Below are 23,420 nucleotides of genomic sequence, written 5' to 3' on the forward strand. Positions count from 1 at the left end.
TCGGGGGCCAGGACTCTCCTCGCCCACCTACCCGTGCATCACGAGCCGCCCTGCGGCCACGGGGATCAGGCACACGACGTCACGCAGCCACTTCCCGCGGGGGGAAGGGCCAGGATGGTTTCATTCTGGCGCCACTCTTGTTCCCCCAGGGCCCTGCTCTGGGCTCTATGTTTGCGTGCGGCTGGGGGGGAGCCGGGACAGAGGAGACAGGCGTGAATCCTGGCACCGACAGGGCTGGCAGGTCTGCTTTGACACATGCCAACCTCTGCTGGCACACCCAGCCCTTCCGGAGAGACACTGACCACTGGACCATGTAGCAGCGGCTCCCAACCCGTCTGGTACCGCAGGGGGATTCCAGGGGAGTCACAGGGCCGGGCTGGGCCACAACCTCACCACCCGAGCCTGCCCTCACCACCCAGCTGGGATCAGCGCTGCGGTGCCAGGGCAGAGGGGGCCCGCCCTGGCGGGTAGCAAAATGCCAAAAGGGACCACAGGATCCTGACCACCAGGCCCGAGCGGTCTGGGCTGCACACTCCTCCCCTGCTCCCCGTCCCTCACACGCTGCCTGTGGAGACTGTGAGTCGGCGCCCGGCGCAAGGGCAGACTCACCCTCCAGCTTGCTGTCGGCGTGCTCCTGCGCCTGGTCCTCGGCGTCCCGGATCTCTCTCTGCTCCGGCTGCGGCGCCAGGCCCAGCTTGTCCGGCGGGAGCGGCTCCTGCTTCTCACCTGCGGCCCGAACCACAGCGTGGGCTGGGAAGGAAGACGCGGCAGATGTTCTCTACAACCAGCTCCACGCGGCCCCTCCTCCCCCCCAGACACCACAGTTTATATTCAACCTGACAACTGCAAGGGAAGTAATAAAAAAAATATTTAACAATCTTAGAGACTCCTGGCTGCGCGCCAATGCTAACTACCTTCGCCAATTAAAATGCAAGAGCCATCCTCGCCGGCTTAGATGGGCACTTAGCAATGTGTTACCTGTCAAGAGCTCCCAACGCCACGTCCCCGGTGAGTTGTGAGACACATAACAACAGCACGGCACCTGACATTTAGTAGGCTAGCAAACAATTGTTTGACAGATATTCTAGTAGCTGTCAGAGACACCAGATTCCTCCTTTCCCCCAACAGCTGCCGAAGGGGCGGTGCTCACTCTCAGGCTCGTCTTGTGAAATTCAAAGGGGAGGCTGGAACGTAGGCAGGAATAACCAATCGCCGCCCCGCCCACCCCCCTCGCTGCGGGAGGATGGGCCGAGAGGAGAGCGCGCTCAGGAGAGAATTTACCTGGGTCAGTTTCCTTCTCTGATTTCCCAGCCTCCGGGATGTTCCCAGGCTGCGGCAGATTCGCATCCTCCCTTCCTGCTGCGGCCTCTGCCCTCTTCTTGCCCTCCGGCGGGACAGCTGGCGACCTTGCCTCGACTGGCTGCTTGCCTGCCTCCAGATCTTTGTACAGCGGCCGGCCATCTCGGCGCCCCTCTGGGGCATTCTGCCGGTGGTCGAGGGGACTGACCTGTTCTTTCTGGGGCAGGTTCTGGTCCCCAGCTTCCTTTCCTGGCTCCGCGTTGGGCTCCTCTCTCTTGGGCTCCAGCTGGGCCGCCTTCTCGGGCAGATTTGCCTTGGCGTCGTCACGTGGAGGTTTCTTCTCCTCGGATTCCTCCCGGTCCTGCCCCTCGTCTACTACCACCGCGTCATGGGGGACAGGCGGCTCGTGGCGGTGGGCTTCTCCCACAGGTAAAGCGATTCCTAGGGAGAAGGGGAGGGGAGAGAGTCAAGGGGCCCCTCTGGTGGGAGTTGGGGAAACTCCCCCCAACATCTGTGTATTACCCCCACCACGATACAGGCCCACCCCGCCAGCGAGCGGCCCCTGCTGCCTAGCCAGGGACCAGCAAAGCTAGCGAGCCGCAGAAGCAGTCTTGCTGGGCCAGGGAGGGAGGGAACCAGCCGGGACGGGGATGGATCATGCCAGTTCTCTGCAAGAACACTGCCCACCACCCCTTCTGAGGCTGGCACGCCACCTCTCCGGGCTCCAACGCCCTCGCCCCCTCCCCAGCCCACAGAGATACCCTGGTCGGGCCGGTCGAGCTGCACTTCCTCCTGCTGCTGCTTTTCCTTTGGTTCGTCTCTCTTGGGCACGTCCATGGGCACCTTGATCTGCGGCTGCTCCATCTCCTCCTTGGCATTCGGCAGCTTGGGCTTGTCGCGGCCGTCCCCTGCCTCCTCGGCAGCAGGCTCCTGCACTGTAAGCACAGCACCGTTAACCTGGCGGCACAGCCAATCCATGCCAGGCAGCGGGGCGATTCCCGTATCAATTCGGCGCGCCTTAGCCATTGGGAGGGCTTCGTTCCCTTTGCTAGCCACCGCCCTTACGCGCCCCGGCCACACAGCCAGCGCCACGCTGCAGGCCCAGCCCCGCCTGTCGCCAAGCTTTGCCACCAGGTGGCAGCCTTGCTCTTGCGCGCGCTTCCCTGAGCGGCGCCCCAATTCCAGACCCTGTGCTACTCTGCACCTCTCGGGGTCCCGCGCCTGCAGCGCGCTCGCTCGCTCGCTGGGGGTCCCTGCCCGCTGCCAGGCTGCACTCTAGACAGGGAAACCGGTTCCTAAGGTTCCTTCTTTGCAAGACCGGCGGCTGCAGCTGGCAAGGGTGATGTTAAGGGACCGAGGGGGACTACGTGACCACAGATCAGGCACCGAATTTTAACCGGGAGGGTGATTAAGCCCTGGAACAAACTTCCAAGCAAAGTGGCCCCTCCATTCTTGATGCCTTGGCGGGAAAGCTGCCTGCCCTTCCGAAAGCAAGTTGTTGGGACCCACGGCGAGGTTACCGGGTGGAATTCTCTGGCCTGCGTCGTGCTGTCAGGCCAGATGTTCAAAAGGTCCCCTGCGGGCTCCATCTACGAATTGGGAATGTAGGTGCCGCCCAGCAGCGGCCCCCGCTACGGAAAGGCTTGAGAACTCGGGCCAGAGGCAAACCTGAGGGGTTTTTCAGCTTCTGGGAGATGAAATCACACAGAGCACTTTCCGGCCAATGAACTCTGAAATCGTTATGTTCTCTATCACGAAAACACCCTTCTCCACCCCTCCCTCCCCTTGCCTTTGGGGGATTCATTCTGCAAACATCTTGCCACGCTCCCCGCCCCCTCCCCGGGGCGGCCGTCTGTTACCGGATGAACTCATGGGAAAGAGCCTGCCACCATTTCAGCTGTGCGGGGCTGACGCAAGAGGTGAAGGAGACGGAGCAGTGCAAGATCCAGGCCCGGCTGGAGACTGGGGATCTTTGCCCTAGCGCCCTGCCCCACGTTGAGAAACTAGGTCAAGTCTGGGTGGCTTTCAAGGTTGCTTTGGTTAAGTAAATATCAGAGGGAGAAAAGCAAGGGGGGGGGGGGGGGGGCAGGCTTGCTAACGCGCCCCTTCCCGGGAAGCTGTCGGGCCCTGTCACTGCCGGGTGAAGCCCTGATTGGCAGGAGAGTTTCTCTCCCAGTGGCTACAGAACGGGGGATCTGGCATTTCTGAGCTCCCTCTGGGAGGGTGGCAGTTCCCATGGGGAGAGGCCGGGCCCCGGGAAGACAGCGCTCTGCCCAGCCAAGTTCTAGCCTCACAATCCACAGGTGCCTCGGTCTGCCCAGCAAAGCTGCGGTGGAATTGTTACGGGGTCCGGGTAGCTATGCCCCCGTGCTCCTTGCAGCCACAGAGGTTTGGCTCGTCTAAGAGAAGGCTCAGAGGTCTGCGCCGACAGTGTCCTGGGGGGTGAGGTGAGGCTTCCTTCGACAGGCCCCCCCCAACATTTCCTCAGCAAAACCACAGCGTTCAGGGGAGCCAAACACACCAAGCTTCCTGTCTGATGGGGAGGAACCAGTTAAAAGAAAGCAGGGCTCCTGCCTCTCTCAGAATGACCAACCGACCGCCCGACCCTTGGCCCAGCGACCTTCCCAAACAGACCTGTGGCTGTCCAGCAGGTGAAACGCCCGAAGTCTCCCCCTACCACGCAACCTCTGGCGGAGGCCTCACAGCTGTCGCGGAGGCTCCGTCGTAAATCACAAGCCAGCTGGCACGTTCCACACATTTCAAAAACCCACACAGCCAAACACAAAGGGAGAAAACCTCCACTCGGCAATAAGACCAAGTTGCCTCCAAGCCGTCATTTTCGCAGCAGGAAAGAAAATTAAGTTCATCATCTGGGCGTGAATTAATGGCCTTGCATGCGGCATGGAAACCTGTAAGGAGCTCTGTGCGGTTTGGAGAAAGCAGTTTTGCTCAGGATGTGTAATAATCACTAACTGTACAGTGGCCGCTCAGGCCCCTTTGGATACCGTTCCAGTAATGCTGGGCCTCTGAATGTTTTATGAGCGGCGCTGGACTTTACAGGCAGAGGCCGAGAAGCTATAAAAGCTTCTTGGCTTACAACAACAACATCTCCGCGGCAGACGGCAAGAGGGCTGTCTTTGCTGCTCTCTGGCCCTTCCAGAACCACCCCAGAACACAATGCCCCCTAGCTACTGTCCCTGCTGGACAAATACGTGGGTTGGGTGGGGGGGAGAGGCACCCAAGACCTCCTGAAACGGAGTTTCTCTCTCTCTGAAGTGTTCTGCCAACAATGTCTCCAGGCTGCAATGAAACGGCATGATTAGCCACCTCAGCGCTTCTCTCCCGCCCAGCTTCTGCTTGGGGTTCCAGCAACGGCACCAGAGAGACAGAACCAATTACTCCTCACGCGCTTTGCGTCTCGCTCTTCCCCACCATGTGAACGAGCCCGCGTCTCTGGAGGGAGAGGAGACCGCTTGGCCGCCGCCTGAGGGAAGGGGGCCAGATGTGGCGAGGCACAGCAGCCAGCGGATGGGGCAGCAGGAAGGCTCTGTCGCATTGAGCAAGACAAGACATTTTTTGGCCATGGTGTCATTCCCAGGGCCGGGCTATTTTAAGTCCTTGACTTACGTTCCTGTGTCACGAGGCGCCGTCTCCCCGGCTCTGACCGCAAGAGGGCGCAGCCAGCTGCAAAGCCCTGGGTTTTCAATGCTCCTTCCACAGTCCGCTTTTTGAAGGGATCAAGCCTGGTCCTCAGGTGGCGCGAGGCCCTGCTCTGGAGACGGGGGCGAAGCCTTTGGGACCCCTCCCAACCCCACATTTTGAAGCTATTTGCACAAGTTTGACCCCCCCCTCCCTCCGGCCACTAATGCGGCTCCCCCGGCCCTCCCTAGGCAAGAAAAGGAGACTGGGCAGGGATGGGCCTGGCCTATCGGCAGAACACGCAGCCATGGGGGGCGCCCCGCGATTTGGGACAGTTTGGGGCCCCAATGTCATGGGGCCCTATGTAGCTGCGTGCGGCCTATGGGCTCCGGCCACCCCCCTCCCCCATCCCCTAGCCACTCCCGCCCTGGGTCAGCCCCTGTCCAGCCACCTCCCGCTCCCGCCCCCCGTCAAGTGCCCAGCCCCTGCTCACCAGGCAGCGGCAGAGCGGCCCTCGCGGGGGCAGCCGCGCAGTGGGTGGCTGGGGAGACGCGGCGCTTTACCTTTAGAAGTGCCACTCCTCTCCAGCCAGCTGCACGGCCGCCCGCTGCTCCTCCAGCCCCTGCCTCCCTCCCGGCCCTGCTCCTGCCTTGCCAGCTCTCCCAGACCACTGCAGGACGCGGCCTCCGGTCTGGGGAGCTGGCAACCCCTTTCCCCCATAGCTTCGGTGGCCATTCCCGGGCGGGGAGGAGTGGGCTCGCGCCGGTGCCGGGCTGCGTGGGGCAGGGACGGCCCTGATTAAGAAAGAAGTAGCTGGCACATTTAGGCATCTTGCTGAAATGCAGATTAACGGGGCGGGCGGAGGTAAGAACAAAGTAGGCTCCGCCTCAGCAAGATCTCAACGACTTGACTGGCCTGGAAGCCTGACCAGCTGTGCCAGCAGGGGGTTCCTTGGGCAGGGATCCTCCAGCCCGCTGGAGCGCCAACAGCGCAGATAACAAGTCTCCAGGCACCTGGGGAAAGAATCTGTCCACGGACAGGGCTGCGGGGCATCGGTGCTGAGCGTTTACTCGCTCTGATCCAAAGCGGCTCCGTCTTCACGGAGACCGGCAGACGGCGCCACGAGGGAGCAGGGCAATGGCTGAATGGTCCCGAACACTGAGCCACGGTCTCAGGCTTGAGTTTCAGAGGCGCCGGGGGCTCAGAAGCACCTTCTGAAGCCAACAGACGCTACGGGCTCTACTCAGAGTCTAGCTCACGGCCCAGCCCCGATCCGGGCAGGGGGACAGGCCCCGCTATCTCCAAAACCAAGGCGACCAAGTAATTATCCATTAAAAATAAGCGAGAGCGAGCGAGCACACCGCCCCTCCCCCGAGCCCCACACCGGTGACAGATTTCACAAGGTTATCGAATGGCATCGGTGAAATTAGCTCACAGTCGTCTCCTGACGCCCCAGCCGTAAAAACAAACCAAAATTACACCGGGGTGCGAGTTCCTTTTCTGTGTCACAGGCGCTATTGAGAGCGCGGGCAGAGGCGCTGGGGAGCGCGGCAGCAGAGCCAAGCTGCTCCTGCCGCCGTCAGGACACAAGGAGGGCTGCACGACGCACCCCGACGGGGGCTGTGCCAAGCATGTCTGGCAGGGAGAGGCGCGGGACCCGGGCAGGTGTCTTCTGGGGAGCACAGGTGCGGGTTCGAGTGGGCAAGGCGGCCATGAACATCGGGGTGGAGAAAGGGACCGAGGAAGAGCTATTTACTCACAACACAAGAGCAAGGGGCCACCCCCCGGAATTCCTAGGCAGAAGGTTTAAATCAGACCACAGGAAGTGGGTTTTCCACACAACGCACAGCCGACCCGTGGAACCCCAGACTCCATGGCTGGGAGGGGCTGGCCAGCAGCTGCAGGGGTGGGGCGGGTGCCCACAGCAGAGGTCCAGCTCCCCCATGCTCACCAGCAGCAGTGGGGAGGAGCAGAGCAAGGCGGCCCCAGCTGCTTTGCTGTCCTGCCATGCTGCTCTGGGTGGAGACAGGCCTGCCCCACGCTCTCCGGTGAGAGCAGAGCAACAACGTGGCTGGGGAGCAAGGCAAGCTGGGGCCGCATTGCTCCACTTCCCCTTGCTGCTGCCGCGGCGTGGGTGGGGCTGCAGAGGGATCACATGGCCAGTGGCCCTCTGGGTCCAGTCACCTCTGTGTGGGCTGCTCGCCAGAGGACGCTGTGGAGGCCAGGGCTGTAGAACAGGGTTCAAAAAAAGAGCTAGATGCGTTCAAGGAGGATAGGTCCACCCACGGCTCCTAGCCAGGCTGGGCAGGGGTGTATGTCAGAGGCTGGGAATGGGCGACAGAGGAGGGATCACTTGACGGTTCCCAGTTCTGATCATTCCCTCTGGGGCAGCTGGCGCCGGTCACAGTCAGGAGACAGGACACTGGGCTGGGTGGTCTGGCCCAGTCTGGCTGTTGTCGGGGACCCTGTATGAAATATGAAAAGGCCGCGGTTGGCTGGCACAGGATGAGCCTGCCTGGATACCCGATCCCTACGCTCCTGGGGGCAAGGGAAAGAATCCAGCTCGGTGCACAATGCGCTCGGTTCCAGCCACGTCCTGTTAAACGTGAAACAGCAGAATCCACGGGGGTGCAGCAAGTGAAATCCGGGCTCAGACCCTCCTGGCTACAGCCAGCCGAAGCGCGGCCAGCGCCAGGGGCTGAGGGGCCAGGCTGCTGTCACACAAAGGGCACGAATCAGACCTCCGTTACCAGATATTGCACAATGAAAAAATAATCAAACGAAGCAGCAACACTCAAGTAAGGAGCTGAAAAATATTACAAAATCTTAATCCTCCCCAGGAGACCCTGGGGGGTGCTTGCAAATACGGAGAGAAATTGCCTAATTAGCTTTTTTTTTTTTTAAACGGATAATTGCCTTCGTGGGCTTTCCAGGCAGCTTAGCAACCTTTTAACACGCGTACGCACTGTATGTAATAGCAGAACATTTCTGAAAGGGGTTTTATACCTTCCCAAAGAGCCGCTGACAGTAAACCTCACGCAATACAGGCAGGGACCGTAATGGGCACTTGGGTGTCATTAGTGAACACACGATTCAGAGTTCACTGGTCAATACGTGTTCACATAAAAGGGCAATGCTCTAATATTCATAATCCCAGGGCCCACAGGGCAGGGGCTTAATGAAAGTCTGTACAGTTCTGGTCTCCGCAACATCAAAGAGACCAATAAAACAACTCTCACGCGCTGACAGGCGAGAGTCAGGCGGAGAACGCAGAACGGTAAACGGGGTTTGCCTCCACCAGGCAACCCATCAATTCAAGGGGGTGGGTGGGAGAAAAGCCCCAAGAACATGCTCAAAACAAAGGGCGTGCTGCCTGGAGAGAAGCCATGTGGTTCTGGTAAGGGCTCGTGCAAGAAATAAGAACCAGATGTGGCCAATGCAGGGAGCCCAGGTGACAGGAGGGCAGCCCCCAGCCCTGCACAGATTTCCAATGACAGGATGCAGCTGCTCTGGGAGGCTTCAGGGCCGCAGACTAGCCCCTTCCCATAACAAGCCCGGGCAGGACCAAAGGGAGGGGGAGGAAGGTGTTGATTAAAGCAGGGTAATTAATCGCCAGCCAAGGCTGCGTCACATGGAGAACACAGAGCCCAGGGATCAGAAGGCAGGATGGGCTGTGCTGCGCCGCGTGGCCAGCACAGGCGATTCTGGGATGAGAGCGCCTTGGTTCCCAAGGAACGCAGCATGCAGCTTGCTTCCCAGGGCTGATGGCCGGTCTAGTTCATCGCTCTCTTTCCTCTCCAGAGTCTGCTGCACGTCATGTCCGCCGCCCACAGGGCCAGGCTGCAAAGCGAGTGCCGAAAAGCACCCACTCAGCTTCCCAGAGACGGCCTTCTCCTGGCTCCCCCGGGCTGGGGCGAAGCAAACTGGAATCTGGCCCGGCCCGGCTGCAGGGCTAATTCCCAGGGCAATTTCACATCTACAAGTGTCAGCCTCCGAGGTAGGGTCATTTAATCCACCATCAAGGCGGCCAGTGAGCTGGGCTAGTGTGTGGAGAGGAAATCCAGGATTCACGAGGTTATGGCCGAACACACCCTGCTCTTCTTCCTGGCTAAGGCAGGGCTAGAACGGCGGGGCGACTGACAAGCTCCCACGGATTCATTTTCCCTGTGGCGAAACGTCCGCAAGATCCTTATGCCCCAGAAAAAGGGGCTTTTGTGCAAAAAGGAAACATCCACACTGCTTGGTTTTGCGCAAAAACCCCAGCGCAAAAATGGATCGGCAGAACATATGCAAATGAGATTGTGACTCATGCAAATGAGTCCCTCATTAGCATATTTTTTGCTGAGAAAACTCGTAGACGTAGCCCGCGGGGGGGGGGGAGGAAAGAGCGCACCGGGCTCCACGCACTGCCCCGCCCTGAGCACTAGCTCCGCCCTTCCATTGGCTGGGAACCTGCTCCTGGTGGCTTCTAGGGCGCAGCAAGGTCTGCGGTGCCAGCGGAGGCAGGATGCTGCCTTAGCCCCCCTGCTGCCCGGGAGCCGCTCGAAGTAACCCCCTCCTGCCCCCGCCCTGACTCCCTCAAAGCCAGAGCCCCCTCCTACGCCCCAAAGCTCCTCCTCAGCCCCACCCCGGAGCCCACGCTCCAGTCACATTAAGTTGGGTCCCAGGCATCAAAAACGTTCTTCAACTGGATCACGAGAAAACAGTCTGAGAACTGCCGGCGAGTGACGGTGTGCCGCGGAGGAGCCGTCAGCCTGACGGTGTGACACCGGAGCAGCGGGAGGGAATGTTATCACAACCAGCACCAGGGTCTTAGAGGCACTCAAAGCCAGGGGCAGGGAACCTTTCGTGGGTCGGGGGCCACTGATCCACAGGAAAATCAGGCAGGGTCGCATACAAGAAAAACCCACCAACCCTCACTAGCCTGGTGCCTGACGAAGGAGGAAGACGACGCTCCCCACATTCCCCTCGACACCAGAGCCTACGAGGGCCCAGCCTAGTAGATTTTGTGTCCGAGCCCCGCAGTGGGGGGCTGGAGCGCCAGTGCGGGCTCTACAGTGCTGGAGGAGGCCCTGAGCCCTGGGGACCAGATCCAGGCAAGCTGGGGGCCACATCCAGCTCCCGGGCCTTCAGTTCCCCACCCCTGCTCAAAGCTGTTCACCAGGAACAGGGCCAGCGACCAGGAGGGAGTATAATCCCCAGCAGAAAAGCCGGATTTTTATTTCTTTTTCGCTTCCATTCTCAGTATCCACAACATTTCAAAGCCCCGAAGATCAGAAAACCCCAAGCAAAACCAAACAGGCCTCAAGCCCCCCAGAACACAGCCACCGGGGGGGGGGGGGTGTCACTCCACACCTGCTAGCGATGGCCTTGCAAAGCAGGCCTGCAGCTGGGGAAGCGAGGTCAGGCCATAATTCTATCAACAGCCCCAGTAAACAAATAATAAATAACACATACCAGCAAACAAAGCTGAAGCATAATCACAGGCTTGGGCAGGGCTCAAACTGGCTCCAAATTTATATCTTCGCCACCAAAAACAAGCCGGCGCCCATAAATTTACATACCTTTGAGCGCAATGAATGGCCTGTTATTGAAACCTTGTACAATGCGCTGGCAGCAATGGTGAAAGCAGCCCTGTTCTGGCTCCTTGGGCCCTGTGTACAGGTGGCCAGTACAGTGCTATCTCTAGTCTCCTGCGCACAGAGCCCCTTTTATTGCGGCCTTGTGTAGTTCCAGAGTCCTGTCACTAGGGGAGGGTCGCGGGCCGCCCCCCGCGCGACAGAACAAAACACAGAAGCCACACCGCTGGCAGGGGCCCAAGCGGCGTTTTGGGAAGCGATAACTGCGCCCTTTCTTGGAAACCTCCTCAGGAGGCCGCGGAGATGAAGGGGCTGGAAAAGGCATCCAGCCACACAACAAAAGGGGCTTTGAAGGGCAGACGCAGAACACGTACCTGGTATTTTGACAGAATCTGGGTCAATTCCATTCTTGGCTTCTTTCAGCGGGTCGGTCAGTTCCACGGCTGCCGTTTTCCCGGGCGTGTCCTCCGTCACCGAGAGGGTGGTGTAGGTACTGATCACGAGGACCCCCAGGCCGATGCCCAAGATGATCTGCACAACACGCACAATGGAGGCCAAGTCACTGTTCGGAACCGCATCCTTCCCGCACGCTGTCCCTCCAGAGCGCGTCAGAGCACCGGGCGGCGACCGAACTAACCGAGCGGTAGGAAGGGAGCAACGCGGCAGGAGGCAAATAAGCAAGGAAGGGAGTTTCCAGCGGGGCACAAAGGCCATTTCAGAGGCTGTGGAGAAGAGGGCCCTGGCGCAGGAGTGTTCAGATTGTGGCTAGAACGAGGGCCGAGGAGCGGAGGGAGGCCAGAGAACGTCCGGACAGGATTTTAAAAAGAAGGCTCATTTTGACTGCGCATGGCGACTGTTACGTTCCAATTCCATTGGCTCAGTAACCAGGGCCGTCAGGCCAAGCCTGGCTTAAGCATTTACAAGCTACAGAAATCTTTCCAACCAACTCTTCTTGTTTTCCTCAGAAAAACACGGATTTCCAGCACCCCTCTCCCTACACAGCCTGAACACTGCAGCCTGGTAAAAGTGGCCGAAAACCTGACCAGTCTGCCTCCAGCAATGCACAACCAGGAAACCAGGTGGTGTGTGTGAACTGTGGATGCACTCCCCGGCAAGGGGAGAGCCGTGTGTATCGTGTGAATTGGGGATGCCGCGTGTCTTGCTTTCCAAAGGGAAAGCGAACAACATGGAAAGACGTCTGTGCTAGGCAGGCGATACCATTCGCCACGGCAGAGCTTACATCCCCATGGGCCAGTATTGGAGATAAGAATCTCTCCGCGCCTTTGCTTGGGATACTTTGGAAGGGGGGAGAAAGCACAGATGGTACCCAAAAAACAACAGATAAATACACACAGGCCTGGGGAATCTTCGGCTTCCATGGGCACTGAGCTGCTAAGAGACCGGCAGCTGCCCTGCATGGAAAAGGTACCAGATGAAAGACCCAAGTGGGTGGTCCGTTGGCCGACAAACAGACAGTTAAGGAGGAGATTTAATTACACGCCAGCGTATTATTTTTACCTATTTAATTACAGTAACTGTCACTGCACCCGCTTCTCCTGGAACTGGGCCTGCAGCTCAACGCCCCCACTGTGTTCAGAACCACTGGGAGAGGGGACAGAGCCTGGAAAAGGCTGCGCCAGAGCCACTGGCCAGCGAGTACAGGGAACTGGACCCCACAACAGAGACCCGTTTGGCTCCACGGGGGACATGAAAGCTAGGGGAGTAATAGGATGAAGTTTAATAAGGACAAATGCAAAGTGCTCCACTTAGGAGGAACAATCCGTTCACACACAGAATGGGAAGTGACTGTCTAGGAAGGAGTCCTGCAGAAAGGGATCTAGGGCCCACAGTGACCACAAGCTAAATGAGTCAGCAGTGTGATGCTGTTGCAAAAAAAAGAGCAGTGTAGACGTACCCTCAGAAAAGAAGCAAGTTTCTTCTGCAGGTCAAAACACTGTCTTCAGCTATTTGCAAAGCATGCCTAGCATCGTCTGCAGGAGAGGAGCAGCGCTTTCTGTTTTGCACATAATTAGAATAGAGAAGAATAGAACAGAACACTAAACAGGAAGGAACCTCGAGAGGTCATCGAGTCCAGTCCCCTGCCCTCATGGCAGGACCCGGTACCACCTGATCATCCCTGACAGGTGTCTGTCTAATCTGCTCTTAAATATCTCCAGAGATGGAGATTCTACAATCTCCCTAAGCAATTTATTCCAGGGCTTAGCCACCCTGATAGGTAGGAAGTTTCTCCTAGGGTACGTCTACACTACATGCCTCTGTCGTGATTTAAATGATCGCGGCTTCATTTACATTTACATGGCTGCCGCGCTGAGCCGACAAACAGCTGAACAGCTGATTCTCGGCTCGCCGCTAGTCTGGACGTTCCCCCTGTCGACAACAAAGCCCTCTGTCGGCAGCCCCGGTAAACCTCATTCCACGAGGAATAACGGGGCTGCCAACAGAGGGCTTTGATGTCGACAGGGGGAACATACAGACTAGTGGCGAGCCGACAAACAGCTGATCAGCTGTTTGTCGGCTCAGCGCGGCAGCCATGTAAATGTAAATGAAGCCGCGATCATTTAAATCGCGGCTTCATTTATCTTTGCCTACAACCCTAATCTACATGCCTCTGCCGACAAAGACATGTAGTGTAGACACAGCCCTAATGTCCTACTCTCCGAGGCCAAGGAGAAAATTTTTTCTCCCTCCTCCTTGTAACACCCCTTTAGATACTTGAAAACCACCATCATGTCCCCTCTCAGTCTCCTTTCCAAACTAAACAAGCCCAGTTCTTTCAGTCTTCCCTCCTAGCTCATGTTCTCTAGACCTTTCATCATTCTTGTTCTTCTTCTCTGGACCTTTTCCAATTTCTCCACATCTTTCCTGAGGTGTGGCGCTCAGAACTGGACACAATACTCCAATTGATGCTTAATCAGCGCAGAGTAGAGCAGAAGAATGACTTCTCGTGTCTTGCTCACCACACTTCTGTGAATCCCTCCCAGAATCATGTTTTCTTTTTTTTGCAACAGCATCACACTGTTGACTTGTATTTCGCTTGTGGTCCACTATGACCCCTAGATCTCTTTCTGCAGGTCTCCTCCCTAGAGAGTCGCTTCCCATTCTGTGCGTGTGACACGGATTGTTCCTTCCTAAGCGGAGCACTTTGCATTTGTCCTTATTGAATTGCAGCCAACTTACCTCAGGCCATTTCTCCAGTTTGTCCAGTTCATTTTGAATTATAATCCCATCCTCCAAAGCACTTGCAACCCCTCCCAACTTGGTGTCATCCACCAACTTAAGACAGAATCATAGAACCATAAAGCTGGAAGAGACCTCAGAAGGTCATCAAGTCCAGCCCCCTGCTCTAGGCAGGACCAATCCCAACTAAATCAACCCGGCCAGGGCTTTGTCAAGCCGAGACTTAAACATCTCTAGGGATGGAGACTCCACTACTCCCTAGGTAACCCAGCCCAGTGCTTCACCACCCTCCTAGTGAAACAGTTTTTCCTAATATCCAACCTGGGCCGCTCCCACCGCAACTTGAGAATATGCAGACTCTCTGGGCCATTAGTGAAATTGCTGATGAAGATATTGAACAGAACTGGATCCCTGCAGACCTCACTTGCCGCCTTCCATCTTGACTGTGAACCCCTGAGAACTACTCCCTGGTATCCAACCAGTTCCGCCCGCTGGATGTGTGGGCGCAGAAGGAGCAGGACACCCTGCCCTGCGGCGTACAAACACAGAGCCAGCAGGCTTTGCCATTTCCACCATTGCCCTCTGTTTTCAGGTTGGCTGGTTCCCCCCGAAGTGCCTGCACGTGCTGCATTGGGGCTGGGGCTCCAGAACCACAAGAGGGGAAAAGGAGCGTTTCTGGGAAAGGGCGCCCACGGCCCCCACACAGTAGCGATGGTAAATATCGGTTAACTGAACAGTCGTGAATGCCTAGCGGTTAGTCAACTGTTCAACAGTCCGCGGGGGGGGACTGGCAGCCGGTACGCTTCGGCCCCACTCCTGGGGAGCCCCCTGCTCCTGTATCAGAGGCAGCAGCGCAGGGTGCCAGGTGCTGCGCTGTTCTGCGAAGGAAGTCAGTTTAAAAACCAGCTCCCCTCGCGGACTGGCTGCATGTCACCACACACTGATGCCTCTGATACAGAGGCAGCCACACCGGGGGGGGGGGGAAGGGGGGGGGGGAAGAGCAGCAACCCCTGTGTTGGGGGAGGAGGGATCTGAGCTCCCAGCATGAGCCAGAACTGAGCCAGGCTGCATGCCCACCTCCCTCCTAATACACCTCAAATGCAGAATCACAGCGGGGGTAGGTCCCAGACCCGGCACAAGCCAGGAGTGAGCCAGGCTGCTGGCCAGCCTGTTAAAACATTTAAGTGGCCGGGGGGGAGGGGATGCATGTAGTCTATAGCATTAACCTACAGGCTTTTGCTTATCGGTTAATTGGTTAATCGACTGCACGGTTAGATCCTTAGCGCACAGGCCTGAGAGCTCTCTGGGGAAACAGCGGAGAATTTGAACAGCAAATGGCAGCTGGGTTTGTTTCAAAGAAAATTCAGTTCTTACTGGGCATTGGGAGGCACCTCTCAGCCCTGATTCAACGCCCGGGGCCTCGCATCCCTCCCGCTCGGATGCTCCGAGCCACGCTGCCTCTCAGGGCTTTCAGAGTCCGTCTGGGCTCTCCAGGAGCCAACCACTCTCTGCCTGGAGCCAGGCGGAGTGCGGGGAGGGGGCTGGGCAAAGCTTCCCATCACTGCCTTGCCAGCGCCTGCAACCCTGACCACTCCAGGCAGCTGTGGAGGTGCCAGGGACAGGACAGGAGCGCGGGTCCACCACGTGGTACAACTGCAGAACAAAGCTCATTGGTCACAGGCTGAACAGCCGAGCGGCAGGCAGCAGGGACCAGCTGAGGTCTCTGTCCGGTGAATTCGTTGTTGCCTGAAAAGGGCTGGCAGGGCTGCATTAAAGCACTTCTTAAGAGCTCCCGTGGAGTCTCTCGTTAATTATCCCCCTCCAGAGGGGCTTGTTTTATAGTTCCCAGAATAAAACATTGTTCCAAGCAACATCACTCAAAGGGTTAAATTTTAAAACACCCTCATTTGCAGGTGACTACCCAGGAAGGTAATGGATCTGACCCAGCATCTGCAGGCAGCCAGTCAAACGGCAGAAATGACCTTGCTGGAACGCGAGTGAGGAGGAAAAGACATTTATCTCCCTAGCTGGGCTTCCCGTAATGCCAACGGGGTAATTATAAGATCGTAGCAAGAACACGGCAATAAGGAACTTCGTCTGCTCCTGCATCACTGCAGGCAGGGGCCTGCCAGAGACGACAACGAAGAGCAGAGACTCAAATAGCTGTCTCCATGTCACATGACACCAAAGCCCAAATACACCCCCGAAAAAATCGCTTCCTGCTGGCCTCAGCCAGGCTCTGGGAGCTCGACTCCCCTTCCCATCCCCGAGGGAGCCTTCTCCCAGAGGGGGGCACCTCTGGTTAGCCGCCCTCTGCAGCGTCCCTTTGTGCAGGCGGACGGACAAAGGGTCAACACTGGTGAACGAGGGACCCTCGACCCTCACCTGCCGCTGAACAGCCGCCAGCAGTGGCGCAGCGGAGTGCTATGGAGGGGGCGCACCAGGAAACCTCACAAGCGGCAGGCCTAGCCAGGGCCGCAGAAACCCGCGTCTGGCCACTAAGGCAGAGTCAAAAGGCCTCACTTCCCCCAGGAGCAGTCTAGCCGTGGGGGGCTTGGCCGTGAAGAAGGGAATGTGCTTTGCCCTGCCGATGTTGCTTAGTGCTCTGAGCTCCCCCTATGCCCAGAAGCTGAAGTATCCTCAGGTGCCTCCTGCAGACATGGCAGGGATCTAGGAAGCACGTGGCCTGGGAGAAGGACTGCAGCGTATTTTCTAAACCCTTTTGTTTTGGACCCTGAGCAGTGTTAGGAAACACCGAGAGCAGGGCTGTACATATCGTTCAAGACCGTTAACTGGATAAGCGATTAAATGGGACTGTTTAGCCCGTCCCCCATGGGAGTGCCAGCGCAGAGCCGCCAGGGCGGGTGTCTCACAGGGCTGTAGGCAGGCATGGCATGGACGCCGCGCTGTGACCAGGGTCCCGCCTGCTCCTGCATGCGGGGAAGTGGGCTGACCTGTCCAAGTTCCCACTACCCGGCCCATCTGGTTAACCAGATACCTATCCAGTAAGCTTAATGCTTATGGGGTAACTAGTTACCTGTTTACATCCCTGATAGGGATGGAACATCCTGTTAATTAGTTAGCCGGTTAAGCGTTAAGTTTAACTGGTTAACAGATTAAATGGGGCTGGAGCTGCTCCTCACACAGGACTGCCAGCTCCCATGCCGCTTCCAGGGCCACACAGCTCTGCTCACCCGCTAACATCCCTAATCCCTCACCAAGAGGGGAGGCGGTTAACTGCAAGCAGACTATCTAGAGAACATGCGCTAGGAGGGAAGACTGAAAGAACTGGGCTTGTTTAGTTTGGAAAAGAGATGCTCCAGGAGGCACTGGCTGCTCCCGGGGGAGTCGTGGGAGATCTCTGGGACACTACAGCGTCAGGGAAGGGACACTCACTCCAGGAGTACCGGGGCAGGGAAGAGAACCCAGACCACCATGCTGCCACCGCCACATGCTCTAACCACTAACCCATGCTCTCCCTAAGTGATCCCTCTTAGTAACTATTAGGGTGCGTCTACAAGGCACCCTAAACTCGAAATAAGATACGCAATTTGTGCTACGTACATTGTGTATCCTGTTTCGATCATATTTTGAAGTAACGTGCTATTTAGAGACATCCCTTAGCCCTCGTGGAACTAGGATTACAGGGATAGCGCGCCTGTTATTTCAAAATAACGGGCACGTTTATCCCAAAATAGCCCCGTTGTCTGAACGTATCCTTACACAGCCAAGGAAATATCGGACACTAGCCTCAAAACCTGCCTCGGTCTCTTAGGGCACGTCTATACAACAGGGCGAAAGCAGAAATAAGCTACACAACTTGAATGACGTCAAGTGCGTAGCTGAAGTCGAAATAGCTTATTTCGGCTTTTGGCGCTGTCTACGCAGCAGGAAGTCCGAGAAAGAGCACTCTTCCTCCAACCTCCCTTACTCCTCGTACAATGAGGGTGCACGGCGCATGCATCACGTGCTCGCTTCCCGGGGCGCAGGAATGGCTCGAGCCGGCCCTGGTCATACTGGAAGGGCATAACAAGTAGGGGTCCTGTTTTGGGACTGGTCCTGTTCAATGTCTTCATCGACGATCTAAATATTGGCATAGAGAGTACACTTATTAAATTTGCAGATGATCCCAAGCAGAGAGGGGTTGCAAGTGCTTCTCAGGGTAGGGTCATAATTCAAAATGATCTGGACAAACTGGAGAAATGGTCTGAGGTAAATAGGGTGAAGTTCAATAAGGACAAATGCGAAGTGCTCCACTTAGAAACAGTTTCACACACACGGAATGAGAAGCGACTGTCTAGGAAGGAGCCCTGCAGAAAGGGATCTAGGGGTCAGAGTGGACCACAAATATGAGCCAACAGTGTGACACTGTTGCAAAAAAAAAAAAAAAAAAAAAAAAAAAAAAAAAAAAAAACATGATTCTGGGCTGCATTAACAGGAGTATTATGAGCAAGACACGAGCAGTCATTCTTCCGCTCTACTCTGCTCTGGTTAGGCCTCCGCTGGAGTCTTGTGTCCAGTTCTGGGCACCACATTTCCAAAAAGTGGAGAAATTGGAAAAGGTCCAGAGAAGAGCAACAAAAATGATGAACAGTCTAGAGAACATGACTTATGTGGGAAGACTGAAAGAACTGGGCTTGTTCAGTTTAGAAAAGAGAAGTCTGAGGGGGGACACAATAGCAGTTTTCAGGTACCTAAAGGGGTGTTACAAGGAGGAAGGAGAAAAATGATTCTCCTCGGCCTCTGATGATGGGACAAGAAGCAATGGGCTTAAATTGCAGTGAGGGAGGTTTAGGTTGGACATTAGGAAAAGTTTCCCGCCTTTCAGGGTGGTTAAACACTGTTGTAAGTTGCCTGGGGAGGTTGTGGAATCTCCATCACTGGAGATATTTAAGAGCAGGTTGGACAGACACCTATGGGGCATGATATAGACGGTGCTTGGTCCTGCCGTGAGGGCCAGGGACTGGAATCGATCTCTCGGGGTCCTTTCCGGTTCTAGTGTTCTACGATTCTATCGAGAAGGCCAGACGCCTGTGCAGTTATTGAGCTGCAAAGACCAAGAACGGTACCATGCATGAGAGATGACGGGGTCTGGCCCTGGTAAAGCCAAGGAGAGCCACTTTCCAGCCCCACTACCTCAGTAGGGATGTGACCGTATAACCGTGTAAACGGTTAATGGATGATCCTGGGCTTACTGGTTAAGGTTCACGGTTACTCATAGGCTGCTGCCTTGTGCTGCTGCCTCGGATAAAGACGGATGTTTTAAGCTGGCTTCCGGCAAGTACGGGCTCCCGCCTGCTGGCCCTGCTCCCTGAGAGCCAGTTGCCACCCTGCGCTGCTGCCTCTGACACAGACAGTGGGGCCGGCAGGCAGGAGCCGGTACTCGCCAGGAGCCAGCCTAAAAGCCAGCGTGGGGAGCTTGCTGCCGCTGCGGGTGTGTGTAACCACGGAGATTTTCAGTGGCTATGCAGTTCCCCACTTTTTAACATCCCTTCACCTGGGTATAAACAGGGGTCACCAGACGAGGGTGGGGAGCCTCTCTGTGCCTCATTTTCCCCATGTGATGCCTCACCCAAAAGGGCCTCTCAAACAAACTTGTGTCAACTCCGGGAAGCCAACACCTTCCTGTCAGAAGCTAACCCTTTTGTTTACAGGCCTCACCCTGACCATTAACAGCCCCTGGCCAAACCTCAGAGTTTGTCCCGAGCTCCCAGGAGGCAGCGTTACATGCCATCGCCCTGTCGCCATCCCGTGCCGAGCCAGAGAGCACCCTGCACTTTACAAGCCACACTTGATGGCGCTGACCACAACAAAGGGGAGAATTTCTCGATTCATTCACACCTCTGTGAGCCTGGCGTTAAGCTTTTCCACTTCCCCTCGTCGCCGTTACCTGATCATCTTTCCAGCCCACGGAGCCTTTTAACTAAGCCACCCCCAGAGCTTAATCCAAGCTGCAATTCCCAGACTCTGGCTCGTGGCCAGCTGTTGACTGACCGGCTGTCTGTAATAATTAACAACTCCGGGGCAGACTTAGACACCCTTTGCTGGCCAACAGAAACATCTGGGGATGCAAACGCCCTGCCCCCTCGGAAAAGAACTTCTCAACCCTTCCTCCGACTCCTCCAGGCTCGAGTGCAAACGGTGCCACCAGTTCAGTGTTCAGGCACGTGAAATTCAGTGCTACCTGACAGGGAGCTCTCCAAACGCTCGCAGGCATCCAATAGACTCTGGGCATGGTAAACAGCCCAGCCCTGGGAAAGAGAAGCGCTCTCCCTAGAAGAATCGCACCATGATTGTTTTAGGCAGATGAAGATGCCCATAAAGATGGATTTCAAATCTTTTTTTTTTTTTTTTTTTTTTTAAATCAGCAGAGCTAGTAACCAGCTAGCAGCTGGACCCATGCATGCCAGGAGAGCGGCAGCAGGTTTATTGCCCGGGGTTGGGAAACAAGTCACAGTCGTAGAATCACAGGACTGGAAGGGACCTCGAGAGGTCGCAGAGTCCAGTCCTCTGCCCTCACGGCAGGACCAAGCCCCATCTAGATCATCCCCCATAGATGTCAGTCTAACCTGCTCTTCAATATCTCCAGCGATGGAGATTCCACAACCTCCCCAGGCAATTTATTCCAGTGTTTAACCACCCTGACAGGTAGGAAGTTTTTCCTAAACCTCCCTTGCTGCAGTTTAAGCCCATTGCTTCTGAGCCCGTCCTCAGAGGCCAAAGAGAACAATTTTTCTCCCTCCTTTACCACTCTTTTAGGTACTTGAAAGCTGCTCTCATGTCCCCTCTCAGTCTTCGCTGTTCCAAACCAAACAAGCCCAGTTCTTGCAGTGCCCCTTCTCCTGTCACTTATGGCTGCACAGGTGGAAGCAGGAGGAAAAAGCCAGTGGAGTGGGAAAGAGCAGGCATCCCGCTGGGAACTGGGCATGGGAGCATCACGGGAGACAGGAGGGGGAATCGTGCAGAAGTGGAGCGAGCAGCGGGCGGGCAGAAAACCCAGCAGCCAGGCTGGAGGCCCAGGAGCAGGCCTGCAGCTCCTTGTTTTTTTCGGCCAGGGGGAGCTCCCCGCTGGAACACTTCCGAGCACAGGTCAGAGCAAGTGTGCAGACCTGACGGGAGCAGCTCATTCGCAGGCAGGCTGGATGAATCCCAGCTGAGCCGATACTTTATTTAAGCCTCTACGCCGTGGCAGGGATTTCTGTACCATACAACCATCTGCCTTGCTGCTCCTGTGCCCAGCAGCTCAGGCCCTGCGGTGCGAGACACCCACAGCTTGGCTGAGGGCAGCTGACAGGCAGTCTGTCCAATAGCGCAGCCCATCCTGAGCCCTGGGCCACCTGCCTCAGAGGCCTCTGCTCAGCCCGAGTGAAAACCCACCATCAAAAGGGCTTTCCGTTCCCCGGAAAATTCAGGAGGGCCTTCCCTCTGGGGCATCTGCCTTGCCACAGCCGGACCAAGGCACCAGCAGACGGACAGGCGTGTCAGCCAGAAAAGGAAAGCAACAGCAAAAAAAAAACCAAACCCCACTCCGCTTTCAAAGCCTCACGGGTGTTTGTAAACCCACAAGCCATTAAACAGTAAAGGCCATTATTTCTGTAGGACCCACAAAAATGTCTTCTGCCCCCTGGGGACTGTGCAGTTAAACTAACAACTCTGATTCCTGCTGACTGACAATGCTGGAGCCCCAACGGACACTTGTTAAACAGCCGAGGGTCAGCAGCAGGGTCCGCCCTGCTCCCCAGCTCAGACAGGCTGAGAATGAAGGCTTACGAAGGTTGTATATGCTGCCTGGATTTCTCATTCTGGGGCAAACTCAGGCCCACTGGAGCGTCAGGGTTAGGGTCTGGTAAACTGGATTGGGTTTGGTAAACAACATTTCACATGGAAAGTGAATGCTTCACTGGCCCCTACAAGGATAAAAAGCTGCTGGCATTGCAATGTGACACACGGAGCAAGCACCTCCTCCGCTGTCCACATGCTCCAGAGGGATTCTGATCCGTGCAATGGACCACAACAGTTCCCACCTGAATCGGGGGAAGGGGAGGGTGCGACAGGTCTCCCCGCGGCCGTGAAACCAAGCAAGTTCCCAGGCTCTCCAGGGAGCTGGGGGAGAAGTCAATTAGCATCAGCACTGACCTGTGAGCAAAGGACATTCTTGTGGATTTTCCTGTAAATAAGAGCTGGGCAGATAAAGCAGATGAGGCTTCCCATGGTAGCACCTGTTAGGCCCAGGACGGTCTCCACTGGCGAGAAAGAGCAAGAACAATAAAGACATGAGTGTGTGAAAAATCCTTGGAGGGAGGGGAAGGATCTGGGGAGGCTGGCAGGGCGCCACTTATGACCACAGCGCCGAGCAACCCTAGAGAACGTGAGACCAGCCTCCAGCCAGCAGAGAACCAGAACTGGGGTAAAATTAGTCACTGCAATGTATGCAGCGCACAAGGACTTAGTCACCTTCTAATGACTTCGCCCAGCTGCAAGTCCCTGCTGGGCTCTCTCTCTGCAAGGGCACCTCCTCCCAGTCCCCCTCCCCGCAAGTCTCCACGTTCCTGCTCGCAGCCAGGCGAGCTAATCACCCCTCCCAGGCTCGCCTTTTCTGCAGCCGTGTGTAGGGAGCACGCAGACACAGCCAGTGCTAGCTGGACACGCCGGCACGCGGGATCCGTAGCCATAAATAACGGGCATTCTTGTGAACAATGTTCCCACTGATTCTTTCCTTCCGTGTGTGGAATCAATGTTGTTACGTGCACCGAGGCACAGGGAGATGTGCACCACCAGAAGAAACCCATGCTGCTGGCTGGGGGCGCTCTGCTAATCAGCAGGGTGGCACGTGAATTTCTCCTAGGTGGCTGCCCGAGTGCACCGCTTGCAGGACACACGGCTGGTGAACACAGGCGTGAGCGCGGCACAAACGAAACCTGGGTAACTAACAACCACTCAGCGTGCCAGCCTCCATTCGCTCCCACGCCTGCACTTACCATTCGGGATCATGATGCCTCCGACCATGGTTCCAAACACGACCGCCAGCGTGAGGGCTTTAAATCGAAGGGGCGGCATGTAACCCCCCGCGGCAAAGGTGCCATCTTTTTGCTACGGAAAAGCACAGACACAGCGCGTTAAGCCCCAGCTTCGCGCCCGCAGGACCCCACAGCTGCCAGTCCAGCGCGCCCTGCGAGCTGAGCCGGACGAGGCCGTGCAGTGCCGGGAGGGCCTGCCAACGCGCCCCCCTCCCTAGGTACGCAGGCAGAGGGCAAAGCGAAGTGGGGGGGACATTTTGATGTGCAGGGGCACCCAAGCTGCTAGTTCTCAGCGTCTGGTTGACGACGGCAGGTAGCACCACAGCTCCCTCCGTTGCCCGTCCCGCCGGCCAGGCAACGCCGCGGGGAGCAAGTGCCGGAGAAAGTGCAAGCGGTGGTGACAACGCGAGGGCACCTGGGCCCAGGGTTACTAGGGAAACAAGCTGGCTGTTGCTACAGCTCGTGGGCTCTTGAGTGCAGCTGGGGAAGCAGGGGACCGCTCCACGGCCCTGGCTCACAGCTAGCTCCACGCCTCTGCAAACAGCCAACGGCATTTGTGGTGCCACTTCCAAACCACAACAGGCTTCCCTGCCCGATCCAGCCCCCCCCCAGCTGAAACACGCCCCTCCCCACCCTCGGGCAGAGCCCCGGGGCGCTGCCTCGACAGCAAGGCTCCTGTGATCCAGGC

At 56.8% G+C, this 23,420-nt stretch overlaps 1 protein-coding gene across 5 annotated transcripts in view; it reads right to left on the bottom strand.

The window, feature by feature from the left end:
- Positions 1-23,420, bottom strand: part of SLC38A10 (solute carrier family 38 member 10) — a 54,402-nt gene that overhangs the window by 7,941 nt on the left and 23,041 nt on the right. For 3 of the 5 annotated variants that reach the window (XM_075904069.2, XM_075904068.2, XM_075904072.2), the window contains exons 9-14: positions 22,694-22,805; positions 21,852-21,958; positions 10,892-11,048; positions 2,061-2,234; positions 1,282-1,740; positions 610-750 (exon numbers count right to left, since the gene is read on the bottom strand). In XM_075904069.2, coding sequence (XP_075760184.2) covers positions 610-750; positions 1,282-1,740; positions 2,061-2,234; positions 10,892-11,048; positions 21,852-21,958; positions 22,694-22,805 — 1,150 coding nt within the window. The remainder of the gene's footprint in view (positions 1-609; positions 751-1,281; positions 1,741-2,060; positions 2,235-10,891; positions 11,049-21,851; positions 21,959-22,693; positions 22,806-23,420) is intronic. The other 2 variants (XM_075904071.2, XM_075904070.2) reach the window with 1 other exon arrangement.

Source organism: Pelodiscus sinensis, chromosome 20 (assembly GCF_052426305.1).
Source record: "Pelodiscus sinensis isolate ZL-2025 chromosome 20, ASM5242630v1, whole genome shotgun sequence".
Lineage (NCBI taxonomy): Eukaryota > Metazoa > Chordata > Testudines > Trionychidae > Pelodiscus > Pelodiscus sinensis.